This window comes from Mesoplodon mirus, assembly GCF_964341445.2.
Source record: "Mesoplodon mirus genome assembly, chromosome: 15".
Classification (NCBI taxonomy): domain Eukaryota; kingdom Metazoa; phylum Chordata; class Mammalia; order Artiodactyla; family Ziphiidae; genus Mesoplodon; species Mesoplodon mirus.
Window position 1 is genome coordinate 64,592,956 of NC_138991.1, and position 20,294 is coordinate 64,613,249.

The window sequence follows — 20,294 nt, forward strand, 5'->3', positions numbered from 1 at the left end:
TGTGAGAATTCAGAGCTTCTCAGGAGCATTTGACAGATTTTAATTGCCAAAGAGTATAAAAACTATTGAAGGGTGAAATTCAAGTGGGAAGAGGAGGACGGGAGTTAGGGCACCCCAGCAGCCCTTGTCTGCAGTGATGGGTCTCCCAGAAGCATGTTCCCAGCAGCCTGAGACCTGGTCTTGGTCCACAGCAGAGGGGCTTTTCCCTGCTGCAGGTGGGCAAGAGGCTTTTGATCAGGGAAGTGAAGAGTGGCTGGAGGCACTCTCCATTTCATAGGAACTCGATCACAGACCATAGGTGAGCACATGGCCCATGCAGTATATGTAGTCATGTACGTAACACTGCTGAGACTGTACAGCTTGAGGTGCCCGGGGGAGGAAGGGCAGCCCTTTGGGTCCACCTAGTGTGCCGGCTGTACCTCTGCCCTGAGCTGCGCTTACATCCATGGTCAGCCCAGACGTGCTTTTAAGTCATTCTCCGTTGCTTTATGTTTTTTTAAAGCAACAACCAGATCTACCTCTTGCTCTGACTAAAGACAAGTTTCTGGGGCAGCGTGGCCTTCGAATTCCAGACTGGTCACCGCACATCGTCTGGGAGGTGGAGGTAGCAAAGCTGAATGTTTCTTAGAGGGTTGGCTTAGTGTGGGGGCAGCAGCCAGACAGTGATCACCCCCACACCATGGACTTTGCACGGTGCCCACCACCGTCCCTCGTTTCCTGGGCTGGATGATGCGCTTCCCACCGCCAGGTGGCACGGGAACAAGCAGCTGCGCTCTCAGGGGACTGTCCTTGCAGGTGTGGCTGGGCAACCCAGCCCAGTCCTGGGGGACGTGGGCTGGTTTTGAGCCCCTGAGGCAGCTCTTAGGTGCTTGTGTTCAGCCTGGGGCTTAGTCCCTGCTACGGAGTCAGGTCCAGGGCTGCTGGCACCAGGCTGGTGCTGGGAAGGTCTTCTGTAGCCCACCAAGTTTGGCTGGATGCATTGAAGAGTTTTCTAGGGAAAAAAGTGAATCAATCTCTGAAATTTTTTAAGCCAGTAGACTTTTTCCTTCATACTGTGGCAACTGTGGACCTGCCGTTGTCTGGCCAGCGCTTAGGGTCTGTAGAAACAGGGACTTCTGAACGGAAACATGAGTGAGCCATGAGTGGTCCCCAGCACTCTGCCCCCGGGCCTGTAAAATGTGTCAGCCCTTCTCTGACTGCTGACCCACAAAGCTACAGAAGAATAAGCCATATTCCTTCACCACGTGGCAGTGTAATGGATAAAACACAAGTTTTAAACCGTGGTAAGAGGTTTGTGTTTTATTTTAACTTAGGAAGATAATCAGGAGTAAATGGACATCACTAACACAATTCTGTTGTAAAGCCGTAACCATCTGACTGTAAATTCTGAGTCCCTGGAGGAAGATCACAGACAGTTCAGAACTCTTCTCTGTGTTTTGCTTTATCAAAGTAAATATGACCCAGGACGCCCCTCTTGGCAGATACAGAATAAATTACTCCCGGGCCAGGGCGGAGAGCGAGGCGGCTGCCATCCCGGACGTGCCTCTCCGGAGCTGGTCTCCAGGACAGGACGTGCGCGAGCGTGAAGTGGGCCGTGGCGGGGTTGGGGGGGTGGGGGTGGGACGCAGCCGGTACGTGGTCACGCCCTGTGTTCGTGTATAACGTAGTGAATGCGTGTCGTACGTGTGCTCTCACGGGAAGCCGCGCAGGCAGCGTCCTGCTTCCCAGATGGTCCCTGCGGTGGATGGAGCCCCGAGTGGCCTCCCGCCGCCTTCAGCACGGCGACTCCACGTAGTCGTTGTCCAGCCCGCGGCGGAAGCGTGCGGTCAGGGAGCGGCTGATGACGATGACGCGGGGGGCCATGCAGTCCTCCCTCCTGTGCAGGACGTTCCAGATGAGCATGGCCGCGGCCAGGGTGGCCAGCAGGCAGGCCCCGATGTTCAGGTAGCAAGACCAGGACAGGTTGGTGTATGGGCCGATTCTGTAGAACGTCACCAGCCCGATGACGAGAACAAAACCTGCGGACAAAGGACAGGGTGAGACAGGGAGCAGAGGAGGCCGCGGGTCCAGCCGTGGGGCCACTCCTGCTTCTCCTCCCACCCAACCCTGTCCTCCTGGGGCTGAAAGCCCAGCTCCACTCGGTGCTGGTGCCTTGGAGTTGAGCTGAATTTTATGGGACTTTTGGGTCTGGTGGCTGTTGCGGGGGGCATCTGCTCAATCCTGACCCTGGATGGTCATAGGGGCTCACGTGCTTCCTGTGACCTGGCAGGTGTCAGGCCACTTCCTTGGCCGCCCTCCCCATGGAGGTGACACTGACACCCACTTCCTCACCCCGAACAGTCCAGCGGTAACTCCGTGGAAGGTCCGCTCTGGCTTATAAACGCCTAATTCACTCAAAGTGAAAGCAAACGCAGATATTTTCTAAGTCTTACCTTGAAACAACTCAGATTTGTATTTAACCTAGTTTGAATTCCTGTTTTTAAGAGTTTTCTTATTCTTAGTGTTTGCTTCCAGAGGAAATATTTTCTTTCAAAACCTGAGATGGCGGAGGGCCTGCACATTCGGGGTGGGGGGAGTGCGCGGGGAGCCGGACTGTGGCTGAATAGACTCGGCTGGTTCTAGAATATCCCCCTCACCCACCCAGTCCCCTGCGGGTCTCCCTCCGTCCCCTCTCTCCAGGTGACATGGGGGGGTCCAGGACTGTGCACAGCGTCCTGTGTGGACTCAGTTAAGTCGGCCGTGTCCCCTCTCGGTCAGCTGTTAATACCGTCACATCATCACTTCCATAGTTGTATCTTTAAGGAGCTCCAAAGACTTGATTTTATTAGTTCTTACAATAAGAAAACCAGGATTTCGCACCCAAGATCTGTCAGCTAGGCTAACAGGGCACTGATGTTTGAAACAGTTCAGGTCTGAATCTGGGCTGGAACCCCTGATGGCTGGGACGGGGCAGAGGCCTCGCTCCCATCGCCCCATCCAACCCCGTCCTTCTGAGTCTTGTTGAAAGAAGGCACAGCAAGCTCCCTGGCTGGCAAAAAATGCCCAAAGACATAGTGAAAACAAGGGAACACATAAAGTACTTTCATTTGCATTACACAAAACACAGGTCCTAATTCCTTCCCTCACTAATGCAAAACTTGGTGGCACAAAATCGTGGGCAGAGGATGTACTCCTAGCTGGGAGAGAGGAATGCCAGAAGTTTCTTTTCGCCAGTGTGCATGAGAAACAGAATTAGTTATTTTTAACAGAAAGGAAGTATCGAGAAGCTTTCCGTGTATAAAAAGCTCCACAAAGTACCATAGAGAATTAGCACAGGGATTAGTCACCGTCACCATTGTTTAGGACACGACTGGGGCAGTTAAATGTTTAATTCATACTTTCTGGAAGACGCAGAAATGCTTCCAGAATGCTTGTGTTTCTAGAAAACTCCAGCCTGTGCCCCGGCACTAAGTCATGACACAGCTATTAGAATTGTCAGTGGGCATCACTGCTGCCCTTTGCTCCGGGGCCACGCCAGGTCATACATGATCTGGTTTCCTGAGGAAAGCCAGGAGGCCACAGGGAGTGGGGGACCAGCATGAACAGATGTGCAGATGTCACAGTGCAGGGCAGGTGGAGGGGCTGCAGCGGGCAGTTCAGCCTGGCCAGAGCCCAGGGCAGGAGACGAGACAAGTCCAGGAGGGGCTGGGAGTCCTGTCTGGACCACGCTGGGCCCCCGAGGGCCTTTGTCCTCCTCAGGCATGTTGGGTTCCAAGAAATGGACTCACCCTGGTCACCACAGCAGAGGGCGGGGCTCCCTGGGCCACCTAGCCAAGGAGTTTGATGATCTCGGGGGAGTGGGGTCGGAGGAGCAACAGGCCACATGGACCAGCCTCCTGGCCTCAGCACAGATCTGCAGCATCGTCCATCAGAAGGGAACAGGCGAAGGAACTGGGCCTCCGCACAGCCTCGAGGGCCATCGGCTGTCTGACATGGGGTTGGTTTGCGTCACTGAGAACAGAAGACCTTGAATTTACTACAGGGCCATCCAGTGGAGACTTGGGAATTGTGAGACCCCGAGCTGGACACGGCCTGACTGAGGAAAGCACGGGGCACACCAGCAGGGCACACATATGGCCCTGGGACCCGTGACCCACTCCCAGGACTGCACCCGAGTGAGACCCTGCTTGTCACAGGTCACAGGAAACATGACTGGGACCCCACATCAGAGCATCTGAAATGCGTGTCCTCGGAGACGAGGTGCTGGGCCACGGGCCACGGCGGGGACACGGCTGCTCTGTGCTCAGTTCAGTCAGGCCCGGCCAACGCATGGCCACCACTGACCGGGGCCGGAGGCAGCGCACATGGGCTTCTCGGCGTCACTTGTGTGTCTCCTGAGTCCTTTGTCCATAAGGTTCATAGTAAGGCAGTTAGAATATTCTAGAAGTGCAACTAACTTTACAGTCTTCTATTAACAAGTACTTCCAAAAGCGTGTCATGACTCTGGCCACGTGCCTTTCGTTGCCACGTTCCCACGGCTGTGCTGGTCGCCCTGTGGAGGCCGTAGAGGACATGCTTTAGCGTCTCCCGGCCCTCAAGACACGCCTGGCCTTGAGTTTCCTCACGCTGCGCGCTGGTCCCCCTGCCTTTCCTGGCGCCGCCGTCCTGAGCTCCATCTGCCTGGCGGGAGGGCGCCTCCCGTCCTCCTGTCCTGGCCCCTGAGCACTCAGTTGGGCAGTCACCCACCTGTTGATCCAGGCGCCCCCATTTAGGATGAGGGCTGTGGGGGTGGGGGTGGGGGAGGCGCTGCTCCCTCCTGGCGGGGAACACCCACCCACTTGCCAGCGTCAGGACTACTTATGGTTCTTAAGATCACATCGTCCGTTTTTTTGGAAACAGTGCAGGCTGTTGCTTTGTTGCCGTTCTACTCAGCTTATTAACTTCCTCCGTATGTTCAGCTGTATGGCCTACAATGGAGAAGACTCTTTCTTATGTCACAGATGAAAGAAGTGTGAATTCACATGTGAACAGACAGCTGGGCACAGCCACCCATGTCTGCAAACACAGCGGGAAGAGTGGTGGGGGTGACAGGCCGGGTGAGCGCAGAGCCTCTCGGAGGGACTTTTTTTTTTTTATTTTGCAGTACGCGGGCCTCTCACTGTTGTGGCCTCTCCCGTTGCGGAGCACAGGCTCCGGACGCACAGGCTCAGCGGCCATGGCTCACGGGCCTAGCAGCTCCGCGGCACGTGGGATCTTCCCGGACCGGGGCACGAATCCGTGTCCCCTGCATTGGCAGGCGGACTCTCAACCCCTGCGCCACCGGGGAAGCCCTCGGAGGGACTTTTTACAGAGTGAAATGAACAGGCTGAGTCCACCCGTCTCGTGCTTTGTCTTGAAAATGATTTTTCTAGCATCCAGCAGTGAGCAGTGTGGACGGGTTTCAAGCATCGAGGTGCTCCTTCTCCAGCCAGCGTCTCTCAGAGGCTGCACCTTCTTGCTGGTTGTTTTTTTCCCAAGAGAAGCAGGAAGGAGAAGTCTAGTTCTGTACCGCAGTGTAAAAAAAGGTTAACAAAATTTACATCGATGTGACTTTGTGTCAAGACCAGTGTTGTCTTTTGCTTTATCTTAGTTCAACTTGGAACACGTACAGTCAGAGAAGGGATATGCTTCCCTAACATAAAAAAAAATACATTTATTCCTGCAGCAGGAAAATACAAAGAACTGACTGGAACAGTGGGCCCAGGTGCTGGGCCGTGGGTGGATGTCACAGTGGGGCTGGCTCAGGGACACGTGGACTCTGCCCTGGGCCAGCGGGGGCGGTGTGGCCTGAGCAGATGCATGGGACATAGGGACCAAGCATGCGCCACGCGGCAATGGCGGAAAGCCACAGAGACGCAGAGAGGCAGCGGCTGCCTGCGCTGGCCGTGTGGGCACATCCTCCTGAAATCAAACTGGCCTTTTACTTTGATAAGGTTCTCTCGCCACAGCCAGCCTGAAGTGCGGTTTCTCCATTCTCCTGACGTTCAGGTCCCCTTTCTCCTGAATTTTTCAGTAACATCGCTGTTTGTACAGAAACGATTCTAAGGGGAGAGTTTTTAGCAAATGCACGGAGTTCTGCACGTGGATTCAATTCCGTCCTCATGAACTTGTTGTTTCCAAAGCAAATAGCCCCTTTCTGTGAGCCGGCGGCTGTGGCGCTGTGGTTCACAGCGCCCTCTCCTCTCTTCCTTCCTGCCGGCTTCCCAGGGCTCCACCGGTGGTCACAGGCCTTCCTCTGGAGTGGCCGTCAAGCACACACAGGGCCCTCGGGTGGGAAGGCCATGTGGCTGAGTCCTGAGCCCTCAAGCAGCACACCTGCCTCAGCATCCACGGGGCAGCGCTGGCCAAGGCCCCAGAACGTCTACGGAGCACTCGAGGCTCAGCTGTGAGCAGCAGAAGGTGGGGACAAGTGCCTCCCCCTTAGGGAGAGAGTCTAGGAAAGGAGAAGGTGACACTCTCCCCAGGGTGCGGGGGCAGGACTGGGCTTGGGAAGTGGGCTCAGAAGACAGGAAAGCGAAGTGTCTGGCCCAAGCCAAGTGCTGCTTTATAGTAAAGCACAGAATGTGGTACGTTCCTGTGAGCAGGTTTGCGAGAACAGCATGATCCCCACCAGCTCACGAGTTGCCAAGACAGACACTGTGCATCACCCCGACTGACCTTTGGGACGATAAAGTCAGCTTTCTCACGGCGTGGAGTAAGCGGCCCTTAAGGTGTAAGTTTTTCATCATAAGAAAAAGTCTTAGGATTTCCAGAAGTGGAGAGAGGAAGCCTGCAGACGTGAAGCCCACAAGGTCCACGAAATGCCGCTCTTGAAATCGTCCTGCTGGGTCTGAGGAGGGGTGGGCCAGGCTAGGGCTGGCGGACAGCTGCTGCGACCCCAGCGAACACAGTGCTTTCACGGGGTGTTCACCTTATGGGTGGGGGTGGAATAAGGGACTGAAAGGAGTTTTTTCAACTTTAAGGTAAATTAAAATCACACTTGGAAAATTCTGCAAAGAAATTGCAAACTATTGCATGTGGTGGCCTGAGTTCAATAGAGCAAACCCGGTGAAACGGCTGGTAGTCACATTGTTGCTCTGCAAGAGCAGCGTTTCCTGGGTTCTCCCTGGCGTCTGGGACAGGGTCCTTTGGAGCCACAGCCCTGAGCAGCGGGGACCGCCCTTTCACAGACCCGAGCTGGGCATCGTGCAAGCGTGGTGGAAACGGCCAGAAACGGCCGTGGGATGAATGGGCAAGCGGCCGGCCTCCTGTCTCCTCCCGCTGGGGTGTTGCTCTCCGGCTGGTCCCGGCCTCCCGGGGAATCCGTGTGCTTCCCCCACTTCACGAGCACCTCTCTCCCCCCGCCCACCCTCTGGCCCCAGCACTGGGGACTCAAGGTTCCCTTGCATAACAGGTACCAGCAGGCATTTCCCCCTCCTGGGACAGGATATCCTGGCGCCCTTCAGTCTCTCCCTGACTGTTTAAAACAGACCAGAGCACAGGAAAAAACCTAACTCTAAAATTAGCAGTGTGATAGAAGAAAGGCACAGAGCTGTGTTCTGTACTGTTTGTCAATGAAACAAGTCTAAACAGGGCCAAATGCATTTCCTTTTTGGGCACAGCAGACCCACTGGGGGTGACCGTCGGACACCAGGGCGAGAGGGGGCCTGCGGAGGCAGAGGGACCATCTGAAGTGCCACAGGTGCTGCTCGGGGCTTCTGGCGTTTTCCGTGGGCCTCTGCTTATCTGACGGTTTTTGGACAGAGCCTGGTCCAACCTTTCCAGAGGCTGTGCTGGCCTGGAAATACTCAGGAAAGCAGCATGTGCCCCCAGCCCCCACTTGGCCAGAACAGCCCCTGACCCCCAGACCTTCGGCAGTGCCCCCCAACCCCCACCGACTGATGCAAGACAGTTTGATTTTAGTTAATGGGGGTTCCCCCGTTTCCATTTTTTTGGTGTGTTATTTGGAAACAATATTTTGTTCTGAAACAAGAGTTTACAGGAAGTAAGATGTCAGTTTTGACACCAAACCCACAATATTTTTTCTAATAATTCTAAATAAGTGTCTCAAAGAAGTTGCTTAAGAAATGCAATGACAGATTTGATCATCCTGCTAAGAGGAGTTACTTTCAGAATCAAGAGCTGTTACTTTTATTCCTTTAATGCCACTAACATATCTGTTTCTAATCCAGCTTTTCCAATCACGTTGCAAAATCTTCCACTTCCTTCTTGAAGGGATGGAATTTCAGATGATCCCACATGAGAGAGGTGGGTGGTTTCAGTGAGGCGAGGAAACTGCTTGATTTACAGCCCTAAGGTCAGCAGAGGGCAGGTGGGTGATTTTCCTACATGTGTGGCATTGGAATGTCCGTGTTTTTCCTCACAGTCCTAGAGGAGGGAGGAGGTGGAGGTCCGAGGTCCCGCTTCATGTACCTGGTTAACTCTCAGAATTGCCCCGGGCAGGGTGGGCATTACCCCATTTTGCAGTTGGGTGAACTGAGGTGTGGCTTTGCCCCGTTCACATGGCTGGTAAGCCGTAGGGCCGGACACAGTTCTGTTCTCCTGACATCAAAGCCTGCGCTCTTTCCTAGGCCTTGGCAACGCCCTCCGTCCTGCCCGGCCACGGGGAAGTGACTGGCCTTCTGTGAACAGGGCCTGTTTCCGAGTCCCACCCGGCACTTTCCAGCACGAGTGCTGCCAGCCTGTCAGCCGCATTCTGGAAATTGTGTTTCTCCTGGACGATGAGGGCCAGGATCCATTATTCCCCAAGTGATTCACTCGTATTTCCTGCCGTTCCTCCCGCCGCGTGTGTTGGAACTGCACCCTCATGGTTGGGACACTGCCTTCTCCACCGAGCCGGAGAGGCAGGCGGTGGGCTGGTGACCTCCTGGCCCTTCCTCTGTCCCATCAGCCACCCACCTGACCTTCCCTGTAGGCAGCAGGAAACCTGAGCTCCCAGGTTCCCGTGATCGTTAAACCTGGGCCAATGAGGCAGGCAGAGGGAGAGGGGAAACCAGCACAGACACCCCTCCGCTCCCTGGGGTGCCGGTTAGATGCTTTGGGGCTTCCGTAGCCGTTGTTCAGAGCCTCCTGGAACAGTTCCATTCATCATCCACGGCGCTGCTGCACTCGCCCTGTGAAGACTACAGTGTGCCCAGGCCCTGCCCCATTTCACCCTGCAGTCCCCCCCCAGAGACCAAGGTGGCTTCTGGATTGTTCGCTGATGGCCAAGGCCTCGCTGCTCTCCCCTACACTGCCCCCATCACGCTTTTCTGGCCCTGGTGTTGCATGTGCATCCCTGTGTGCTTGGCGGGGTCCTCCACACTTTGTCTGTGCTTCTTACAGGAGGGCCCTGCTCACCCAAGCCGGGCCCCAGGAAGCTGCATTTATAACCGAGCGTGCAGGTCGCTGGCTGGGAACCATGTGTGCCCAGAACTCCCCATCTGCTAACCGTTAGCCAGGAAGGCCATGGAGGCAGGCGAGGGGTCAGAAGGGCGCCCCCCTCTGCCCACATGCCCAAGTGCCTGCATCAGGCTGCTGCACCCTCATGGGAGGAGCGTGAACCCAGGCCGCCTGCCACACAGGCTACAGAGGGGCAAAGAAAACACCAGATGCCGAAGACTTTGGAAAGCAAAGCAGGTCACCGTGAGCCTCGGCACCTTGTCTTAGATGGGAAGGGCCAGGAGGCCTTGAGCAAACAGACACAAACACATCTGGTTGCACCTCAGCGTTCCGCCCCTGTGTGTATTTCTGTTTTGCTGCTGCCCACAGTGACGGGTGGGGTGGGAGCGTGACCCACAGGGGTCGCCATGACTTTAGAAGCCACAGCCGACCTGCCAGCCCTGACAAGAGCTGGGGATGCTGCTGCTCAGCCTGGCCGGGGCCCGGGTGAGGATACTTACTTGCCAGCTGGAACGCAGCGGCCATGGCCTCCTCCCAGCACTGGGAATCGGGCGACATCAGGGGCAGGCCCGTCAGCCCCAGGACGAAGGTGAGCTGGCCCGCGGCAAGTGCCGCCGTGGCCACCAGGTTGCAGGCTCGCATCATGTCGAACTGCACTGTGAGGGGCCGGAGGGAGAGAAGCAGGCGGTCAGCACGGGCGAGGCCGCTCGAGACTGGGCTGCCTGCCCCTCCCGGGACTCCTCCCTCAGTCTCAGCGAGTCTCACCACTCCCTTCCCAGCCCCCACCTGCCCCTGGTCCCTGAGCAAGGCATTTGGAGGCTGTGCACACAGGGCAGAAGGAGGATGGGGCAGCCCGATGCTTGGACTGCAAAGGTGGGGGCCGTGGAGGTGTCATCGAGAGGCCATCAGGGGAGTCAACTTTCCCACCCATGTGCTGGAGGGCAAAGCCGTCCACTGTGAAGTCAGGCCCCTTCCCCGTGGTCCTTCCATGCTGTAAAAGTGGCCCCCGCCCCCCAGGCTTCAGGTGCAGTGCTGTCTGATTCATGCTCTGTGGGCAGGCGGCATTCACATTTAGCGCTTGTGGAGTCCAGAGTCTCGTGGGGGCGTTGTGCCGCTTCCTGCCACGGAGGGTCAGCTCCTCCTGCCCAGGGGTCTCAACCTGCTTCCCCCTGGCCTCCCTCCTGCTGTCCGGAGCTTGAGGGGTCTCACCCTTCCCAGATCCCAGGCCTGGCTCTGGACTGTGGTGCAGGGGCCTCGGGCTGCTGCGAAGTCAGAGCAGCCCTGAGGGTGGAGGGGCAGAGGGCTTCTGGAAGGACAGCCTGGCACCGAGGGCCAAGGAGCATTCCCAGGCAGACAGATGGACGGACGGCGCCTCTGCCAGGGCTTGACACTGCCCATGACACTCTCGCCTGCTCCTTACGCAGCCGCACACGCTCCGTGGGCCTCACTGCCGGGTGACCGAGCGCTCGTGTTCTGGGTTCTGTAGTCTTCAAAGTTACCACAAAACATAGCTGCAGTTGCTGGGAACCCTGACCCTTTAAAACTCAGGGAGACAAGGAGCCGGGCGTGGGTGGTGCAGCCTGGTGAGCGCAGGGCTTCTGGCAGTGGTGTGGCAGCCGCTCCGGAGCAACTCGGAGAAAGGACAGAGGCTGGGCCGGAGAACAGAGCGGGCTCCCTGCACACGGGTTCAGACTCCTCCTCTCCCCCAAGGCTGGGGTGGCAGGGCTGCTAGCGCTCGTGATTTGCAGAAATCTTCCTGGCTGCTCACGAGGTCTTCTCGGGTCCCCGTGGCCACACGTGGGAGCAGGAGGACACGCGGCTCCTCTGTCAGCACGGGGGCTCCGGTTGCTCGGGCCACAGACTCTGGAACACCAGCTGGCTTTCCATGGAGGCTGCTGCTCATCACACTCTTCCTGCCTTTTTCACGCTGTTTTCTTTGCAACAATTTTTACCCTTCAAACGCCCATACAGAAGGTCCTGCTACTCTAAGAGGTCATAGAGTATGGAAGTGGAGGTGGCCTCAGAGACGAGGGCTGTTAAAATGTGATGGGTGTTCACAACACAGGACAGAACCGGGATCCATTCTGGGCCCAGGAATGTCCTTCCGGTTCTGGGGCCCAGCCTCTCAGGCAAGGAAAGACGTGCACCAATGGGCTGGCCATGCCGGGAGTGTCTGCGCTGCAGTGTGTTGGTGCTGGCATCACGAGGCCCTGCCCTCCTGGTGGCCCCGGCGGCTCTGAGTGCTCAGCCCCATGCCACACACCCTGGCAGCAATCCACCCTCCAAGCAGTTGAGCTGGGCCACTGCCTAGTACCCAGGTGCCCGAGGCTGTAAAGGCTGAGGCGGCGGACTCTCCCTTTGGCCATGCCCCCTTTCCCAGCCACCCAGAGGGGACCGGTCCTCACTAGCACCCACCAAGCCTGGACGTTTGATGGGTCCTCACACTTCCTGTGTGTGTGGCCTGGGCAGCAGCACTGGGTTTTGAGGAGCCATGAGAACGTGGCCATGAGTGTCTTCTGGCTGGACAGTCGCTGTGCCCCTTCCCACCCCAGTGCCCTGTGAGGCTGCCTCCCAGGAGACAGAGAGCAGCGGTCACCCCAGGAGATTTAATTACGTGTTTATTCACGTCCCCCCTGGCTTCAGGGAAAGGACACAGGTGCCCGACAGAATGCACAAAACTTAGAGAGATGAAAAGTGGCAGAGAGAACGGGGGTCAGGAAGCAAGACTGGCCCCCGACCTGGGCTGTGAGGTACCCCCAGGCCCCCACCTGATGAGTAACAAAAGTCATGGCCGCCGCACACGCCCAGTGAGCCAGCCCAGTGAGCCAGTGTGCCAGTGAGGGGGAAGGGCCCTGTCCTCGAGGACGGGACCTGGCGTGACATGGGGGCAGCTGGAGGGCCTGCCCCAGGGTCGTCCCCTGACCCAGCATGCTCGGGACACCCTCACTAGAGCTTGTTACGTTGGGGGATGGTGGTGTTGGCCTGATGTGCCAAGTGGCTCTGGCTCGGCTCTGCGGGCTCTGCCAGGACTTGGGCACAGAGCGGGCAGGAGCGTGGCTGCTGTCCCTGAGACCTGCACTGGACACCTGCATCATGTCTGGAATCTCTAGGGTGAAGCAACATGAGTCTCGCCCCCTTGGTACCCCCACACGGGGCTCGGGATGGACAGACGGAGGTGATTCCATGGTCGAGGCCGCCCACTCCTCCTGCCTGTCCCTAGCCCAGCTGGAGGCTGGACCATCTGGGGCAAAGCCTGGGCTGGGGTTTTGCATGAGAGCTGGTTTGATTGAAGGGGGCAGCCCAGAAACCAGGCCAGAAGCCCCCAGCGCCGGAACCCCCAGGGCAACAGTGCTCGGTCCCCGGGAGCTGGTGAGACATCTGCCAGCCCCTCTCCCTGGTCTCAGCCTCGTTCACGAGAAGCTCCAAAGACGTTTCCCTTGTTCTGGGAAAACCTCTGATGCTCAGGGCATCATTAAAGGTCAGCTGCCACAAATGCCGTGTTATGGCAGGAGGATGTTTTAAAAGTTGTTCAGGGGGCTTATCAGGTGGTCAGGGAGGGACAGCAAATGAGGGCAGGTGAGCGGGGCGCTCAGGACATGCGGCAGGGTGGCTGTGCGGTCTGGAGGCAGAGAGTGTCCCGGCCTGTGTCTTCCTGGCCTGACCTGACCCGACCCAGCTCAACAAGGGGGCGGGGGGACGGATGCCTGGAGGGGGCACCTGCACGGCATTGGAGGTCTTGAGCCCAGGGCAGGGGCTGGGCTGATGTGGGGCCTTCCCCAGGGGTGGGGGGTTGCTCTGTGGTGGGGGGGGGGCGTGCAGTGCACTTGTGGGGTGGGAAAGGCGTGGCCTGTGCGGAGCCCACGCTACAGCCCCGGTCACTGGCTTTCACTGCTCCTCAGGACAGACCCAGAGCCCAGAGGGACCAGTCTGACCGGCAGGTCACAGTGACCCAAGTTCAGCTGACCTACCCAGCCCCCCACAGGCCCCTGGTCTGAGAGCTCACAGAAGCTCATTGATTCATTCAGGCTCTTTGCCCTTTTTTGTTTGTTTTTTTTTTTTGCGGAACACGGGCCTCTCACTGTTGTGGCCTCTCCCATTGCAGATGCGCAGGCTTAGCAGCCATGGCTCACGGGCCCAGCTGCTCCGCAGCATGTGGGATCTTCCCGGACCGGGGCACGAACCCGTGTCCCCTGCATTGGCAGGTGGACTCTCAACCACTGCGCCACCAGGGAAGCCCCGCCCTTTTTAAGGGAGGTTGTGGCTCTCTGCTTGCAAAGGGGGGTGCGGGCTGGCTGATGGAAGACACCCCCAGGCTGTGCTGCGAGGGGGTCCACGTGCAAAGACGGGGCCGCGTCCCCTCGGGGACCTGAACGGAGCCACATGCCTCCTGAAGCCTCAGTCTCTTTGCCTGTGAAGTGGAGGCAACATCCCCCCACTCCCATTCCCTCGTGGGTCAGGATTCTGAGGGCCATCACGCCTGAGTTGAGTGAGGCGTGCCCTCTGGAGCAGCCAGCAGAGGCCTGGCCGGAGCCACGTTTTCCTGAGGACAAGTGTATTCAGAACAGGTGATGCGGTCTACGTGTTAGACTCTTGTCTGCAGTTTTAAAGGGTCGTCACTGGGGAGACCTTTGCCCATCGGCTGCTGTTGCCGTGTGTCTACACGCTAGGTGACAAGCGTTTTCATATTTATGAACCTTCCCTCCCGTACACTCAAACCTTACCCCCCTTTCAAAGTCAAGTTCCCACCTTTCAGAGCTGTAATGGACCCTGCGCCGGATGTGACAAACCAGACAGGACCACTGGGCAGAAGGGAGCCAGGCCCCTGCTTGCAGGAGTCGGCTCTTCTCTGCCCTCTGAAGGCTATCAGTCTCCCAGTCTCTCCTGGGCATCCCACCTACAGCCAGTCCCTGGAGGGTCTCCCTCTGTGCTGTTCACTGCCTTAACGACCCTGACAACTGTGGAATGAAGTCCAAACCCAGCCGCATGTTTTTAAGCTTCTTGTTTATTTTACTCATTAACAGTCTTTATTTTCCACCAGGAAAAACATATTTTACTTGCTTTGGTTAATGTATCCGTACTGTAGCTATGCATGACGGCAGAGAAAAAGCCCCCTCCTGCACAGGAAGAATTCTGTACCAAAGGGGCCGGGGCAGGGTGGGCTTGGAGCTTGGGGCTCGCTTGGGTCCCCAAGAGCCAAGGTTGCCCCTGTGAGCAGAGTACCCATCACCCGTCAGCAGATGTGCCCGCATCCACAGCCACTTTAAAGGAGGAAGGAAAATAAGCAGACTTACGTTTGACGGTGCCTCGCGACTCCTGGAAGCCTGCCGCCTCGGAGCCCCAGCCCAGGGCCTCGCAGTCCCGCGCGTCCGCCTGCCCGGGCCTGGCCCCCGGGCTTGGCCCTCCCCTGGCCCTGTCCAGCCAGCAGGACCGCCACAGCCCCACGCTCCGCCTGCGCCCGTCCTCCAGCGTCTGGTACACCCAGTTGGGGGTGAAGGCCGCCGCGTTGTTGAGAATGAGAGAGACGAGGGCCACCAGCACGGCCGTGGCCACCACTTTCTGGACAGTCATCGCAGACTGCGGTGCCGTCCCCTTGTCTTGGAGAAAGTCCCAGTCCCAGTCGGTCAGCTGCTGTCACCAGGGGTGGCTAGAGGACATCACCGCTCATGCTTGGAGGTGTCAGGAAGGCCCATGCGACAGGTGCGGAGGCGCCCGCCTCGCGGCCCTCCTTACCCTCCTTCTTGCACCTGGAGCAGGGCCAGGCCTGAGCTGAAGCCTTCGGAGCTGCCCATCCCGGGGAGGAAGCAGGGGCACCAGCGAGAGTCCAGAGTCGTGAGCGCGCCGTCTTCCTGGGAGGAGGAGGAGGCGAAGAGAACAGAAATCACTTGCGAGGCAGGCAGCAACGCCGGGTGCCTGGGCCTCACTCTCAGGACCAGTGCGGAGCAGGGCTCTGAGCAGGGCCGCTGGGAGCAGCACAAGTGAGCCACTGGGGCCTCTGCTGCTTGAGCCCCTGCCCGGTGCCTCCGCCACCCAACAGCTGGTCCTGGAAAGCAAACGGGTTGCTGCAGGGATGCGCGTGCGTGTGTGAGTGAGTGTGTGTGTGCCTCGCGCCTGCGTTTTCCCCCTGTCTCTCAGCAGAGAGGAAATGGTTGTTTTTGAGGCTGTTTTTGGTGAGCTGGAGGGCGTAGCCAACTGCAACAAATAGCAGCCAGACACTAACAGGATGTGTTTCCTGATAGGAAAGGCAGGGGGGCCTTCTTCTGGAGGCCTGCTCCGGGACCCTCCCCCTCCCTCCCCACCTTCCCTGAAAGTGGAGGCCAGGGATGCCGGCCTGGCAGACCCACAGGCCCCGCTGTTTGTCTCGCCCTGGTGTTTCGGGGCGGGCAGGGCGCTGGTGACCAGTCGCCCACCTTGGGGACTGGGCGTCCCCCAGCCATCGGTCACTCCCCCAGCACACGGGTGCCACGCACCCATAGGTGCGCAGCAGAGAAGGGCCAGTGTGGTGGGGAGGCCCCCTGGACTCCACCTCCCAGCTGAGACCCTCACCTATACTTGGAGACCCGCCAGAGCAGGCCATCGTCCTTGAGGTGCAAGAGGCTGGGCTCTGGATGAGCCATGTACCCGGCGAGGCCTGAGGGCCTGGGCCCTGTCTGCTGCTGACGGGGTGTGTGTGGGCAGTAAGGGCCCAGGTCCTGCACTGGGTGCCCTGCCCTGTGTTGCATAAGCCATCAGGCTGAGGGGGCGTTCAGAGAGGTAGTCATCTGCTCTGCTCAGATCCTCTGGGCTGCGACTCATTCAGCCAGGCCTGTGCTGAAACCAAACTGGTCGGCCCTGGAAGTCCCCGCCCCAAGTTTACATTCCTAAAAGGCAGGGGGTCTTTGGAGAATCAAAGTTCTCAAGAAACATCTGTCCATCAGCTCCAGGAGGAATTTTATGTCCTTTGGATTTTTCCCACCAGAGCTTGTAGCAAATGTGTCAGCTGAGTTCTTGCCACTTTCCCTCTTCCCTCGGCTGTGCCAGAAGCGGGGCTGCCCCCCTGCTCCCCCTGCTCTCACTCCAGCCGCCCTGTGGGTGGGGAGGCACCTGGGGGTCTGTCAGCTTAGAAGACCCTGTGGGAGGGCAGCCCCTCTGAGGACTAGGGCTGGGGCTCCTGTGCACACAGTGCAGTAGATTGCCTCGAAAATGAAGTTTTCCTCAAAGTTTCCATTAAAAGAGCATCGATTTCCCTCCTTACTCATTAGAATCGCTTATCCTGAGCCAGTCTTTAAGTGGCTAATTTCCGCTGAAAAGCAAGCAGGGGGTTTCAGGAACCATAGCCCCTGCTTTGCTTGTCCTGGGAACAGCCCTTGGGCCAGCGCCATCCAGCTCTCTCCCCGGGCTGGCTCCTATCGGACCAGCCCCCAGCCTCGGGCTCCCTCCGGTGGAGCGGACAGCTGGGCTGGGGAGGGGGAGGGTGGCTGGCCTGGGAGCAGACCTTGAGTCAGGGTGACCGAGTCCTCCAAGGACCCCCTCACCTATCGTGTGCCACCCCAGGGGCCCTTCCTGTTCTCCGCGGTCCAGGTCTTTGGCCCTGTCAAGGCCTCCCCTGCTCCTTCACGCGTACAAGCAGCAGTGTTGTCTTGTCTTGTGTGCTGCTTGGTGGGACGTGAAGCTGGGAGTGGTCAACCACTGCTCCGACCCACCAGGGTCTCCACAGAGCAGCCCAAGAGGAGGGGCCTCTGGCTCGCTCTGGGAGCTTCTCAGAGGACAAGGCTTTCCCAAGAGTCAGGCCACTCGGAGCCCATCTGCCCCTCACTTGACAGGGTGCAGACGCTACCAGACAGCAGAAAGTGCTCACGGCTCTGGCAGGGACTTAGGTGGGTGTCCACATGGACCTTCGGTTGGATGCACAGACCCCAGGACTCACATGGGGTAAAGCTGCCCATGGAGAAGCTGTCGGGAGTGGCTGGCACCCTGCTTCCGTGCTGCTCGCCCAGGGGCTCCTTGAGAACGGACGGGTGGAGTCCTCAGTGACTCACGCATCCTGAGGGCCACCAGCCGCTCGCATCCCAGAAGTTACTTACTGGTCTGTTCTCCTCAGGGCTCTGGGGTCATCAGGGGATGGAGCCCCAGGAGGAGGGGCCCCAGAGCATCCTCCCTCCTGCTAGCGTCTTTTCTCAGGGAGGCCGTCCTGGGTCTGAGGTGGTCCTGGGACCTGCAAGGGGGCAGGCAGGAGCCCCCATCAGCATTGGAGGGAGGGAGATGCTAGAACCTCCCATGGGTCTGATGGAGTCTGGGTGGAGCTCAGATCCCCTGGCTGACGGGCAGGCCTGCCCTCTCCAGTGTCGTCTTGACCATCCCCTCCCATGCCCCAAAGTGTCCATCCCACCCAGGGTGTGTTGTGGTCTCAGGGAGGGAGATGCTAGAAACCTCCAAACAAGGAAGGAAGACCCCGGCCCGAGCCTGTGCCAGGGGTGTCAGAGGGCAGCTCTGCAGGCCCATCCGCAGGACCCCCGCCTCCATTCAGCACATGGCAAGGCCCACCTGGGTGTCATGCTTGTCCTTGGAGTTGGGAGACCCCACTCTCCGCCTGACCCAGGGGCTCTGTGTGAGGGTGGAGGGAGCACTAGGAGTTCAGCCTGGGACAGAGGTGCCAGGTGCGGGGGGGAGAAGCAATTGTTCACTGAGGGGCACGGTGGGGCCTGGCAGCCTGCACAAGACACTCTCCGGGGTCTTCACGGGACCCCTTGCGGCCGAGGGAGGGAGCCTGCGCAAGGAGCAGGCCCCAGGGCCAGCCATGAGAGGTACACCAGCCCCTGCACCCCCGGGAAACGGGTGTTTCACCCATTTTCTTCCCGGGAGGGCACGTGGGCCCCAGTTTGCCACATTACTCTGTGGGTGAAGCTGTTGGGCTCGCACGCGGCCCCCTTCTCGGAGACCATGTGTGCAGCCGGGTCCCCGTGCTGCCTGGCATGGGTCTCGCTGGGGCCCAAGTCGTGGGAGCGGCAGCTCATTGGAGCCACGTGTCCTCCACTGCAGCGAGGCTGTCTGGGAGAACATGGCGCGCATGTGCGTGAAGACCCAGCGGCTGGATGTCGCCAAGGTGTGCCTGGGGCACATGGGCCACGCGCGCGGAGCCCGAGCGCTGCGGGAGGCTGAGCAGGAGCCAGAGCCAGAGGCCAGGGTGGCCGTGTTGGCCATACAGCTGGGCATGCTGGTGAGTGGGCACCACCCCGATGGGCAGGCCAGCCTCCCACACACAGTGTGTGCTTGTCCGGGCCCTTGGGTTGCAGGGAACAGAAACCCCCTCAAACAAGCTGAGGCCAAAATGGGGGTGGGGGGAGGGAGCCCCCTGTAGAGCCCCTGAGACCACCCCGCTCCACGCCAGTCCCGTCCCCGCCTCCTGCATGTTCGCGGAGCTCACGGCCCCTTGTACCCCTGTGGCCCAGAGAGGCCGATGGAAGTCGCAGGAGACGCAGGCCGAGTGGCCAGGCACAGCTCACTGTCGGGGTGGGGACAGTCGGGAGCAGACACCCATGGGTCTGATGGGGTCTGGGTGGAGCTCAGACCCCCTGGCTGATGGGCAGGCCTGCCCTCTCCAGTGTCGTCTTGACCATCCCCTCCCATGCCCCAAAGTGTCCATCCCACCCAGGGTGTGTTGGGGTCTCAGTCGTGGGCGGGTTGACGGCCCAGCCGTCCTGCCGCCTGCCACGGTGGATCCCTGGTGACTTTCGGCTGCCGTTGGGGGCATCGTCGGCGCCGACAGGCACACTTCCTTCCCTCAGGAGGACGCAGAACATCTGTACAAGAAATGCGGGCGCTACGACCTCCTCAATAGGCTCCTGCAGGCCTCGGGCCAGTGGCAGAGGGCCATTGAGGTGGCTGAGCAACACGACCGCGTGCACCTGCGCACCACCTACTACAACTACGCTCGGCACCTGGAGGCCAGCGGGGACTGCAGCCTGGCCCTCAGCTAGTGAGCACAGGCGGGCAGCCAGGACCTCTTGCCTCTGCTGCCCCAGTGAGGGGGCCTTGGAGGTTCTCAGGGGAAGATCCAGACCAGCACCATCTCGGTGGGAGGCCTTCGGGGGGGCCTGAGCTCTGTGCTTTAGGGGGACCTGCCAGGCTCTGGGTCTCTAGGCCGCAGCGCTGCTCGGGCCTGTGCCCCACCGGACAGTGCTAGTGGTGGAGCTCCCAGTCGGGTGCACAGGCCGTAGGGCTGCCAGCTGAACCCGGGAGCGAGCAGCACTTCCTCTTCTCCCGCAGCTACGAGAAGTCAGACACGCACCGCTTCGAGGTGCCGCGGATGCTGGCAGAGGACCTGCAGGCCCTGGAGCTATACGTCAACAAGATGAAGGACAAGTGAGTGGCCAGGCCCGGGAGGTCTTCCCCTGCAGAGCCTCACACGTGAGCTGGTCCCCAGGCCACCAGGCGGGGGCCTCCCCCGGGGCCCTCACTCGGGCTCGTCCACCCAGCGTCCATGTCTCCTGGCTGCTGGTGTGGGACCCAGGGCTCACTTCCGGCGGGAGAGGGGCCTGAGGGAGCGCATGCGGCTCCTCACAGGACCCTGTGGAGGTGGTGGGCCCAGTACCTGGAGAGCCAGGCCGAGATGGATGCCGCGCTTCGCTACTACGAGCTGGCGCACGACTACTTCTCTCTGGTCCGCGTTTACTGCTTCCAGGGCAACATCCAGAAGGTAGGAGCCCCGGAGGGCGGCGGGCTGCTTGGCAGAGGAGGCTGCATGCAAAACCCCTGTCCCTGGTGTCTCTAGGCCGCAGAGATAGCCAGCGAAACCGGGAACTGGGCGGCCTCCTACCACCTGGCCCGCCAGTACGAGAGCCAGGATGAGGTGCGGCAGGCCGTGCACTTCTACACGCGCGCCCAGGCCTTCAACAACGCCATCCGCCTCTGTAAGGTGC

At 59.3% G+C, this 20,294-nt stretch overlaps 2 protein-coding genes across 11 annotated transcripts in view; one reads left to right on the forward strand and one right to left on the reverse strand.

The window, feature by feature from the left end:
* Positions 1-20,294, forward strand: part of IFT140 (intraflagellar transport 140) — a 70,825-nt gene that overhangs the window by 39,205 nt on the left and 11,326 nt on the right. For 9 of the 10 annotated variants that reach the window (XM_082644255.1, XM_082644250.1, XM_082644258.1 and 6 more), the window contains 5 exons: positions 18,415-18,592; positions 19,161-19,351; positions 19,642-19,737; positions 19,939-20,071; positions 20,147-20,290. In XM_082644255.1, the coding sequence (XP_082500381.1) occupies positions 18,415-18,592; positions 19,161-19,351; positions 19,642-19,737; positions 19,939-20,071; positions 20,147-20,290 (742 nt within the window). The remainder of the gene's footprint in view (positions 1-18,414; positions 18,593-19,160; positions 19,352-19,641; positions 19,738-19,938; positions 20,072-20,146; positions 20,291-20,294) is intronic. The other variant, XM_082644259.1, reaches the window with a different exon arrangement.
* Positions 1,272-15,517, reverse strand: TMEM204 (transmembrane protein 204). The gene is made up of 3 exons (XM_082600527.1): positions 14,691-15,517; positions 9,900-10,055; positions 1,272-2,018 (listed from the first exon to the last, which is right to left on the reverse strand). Exons 1-3 carry the CDS (start codon positions 14,965-14,967, stop codon positions 1,774-1,776), a joined length of 678 nt encoding a protein of 225 aa, XP_082456653.1. The 5' UTR covers positions 14,968-15,517; the 3' UTR covers positions 1,272-1,773.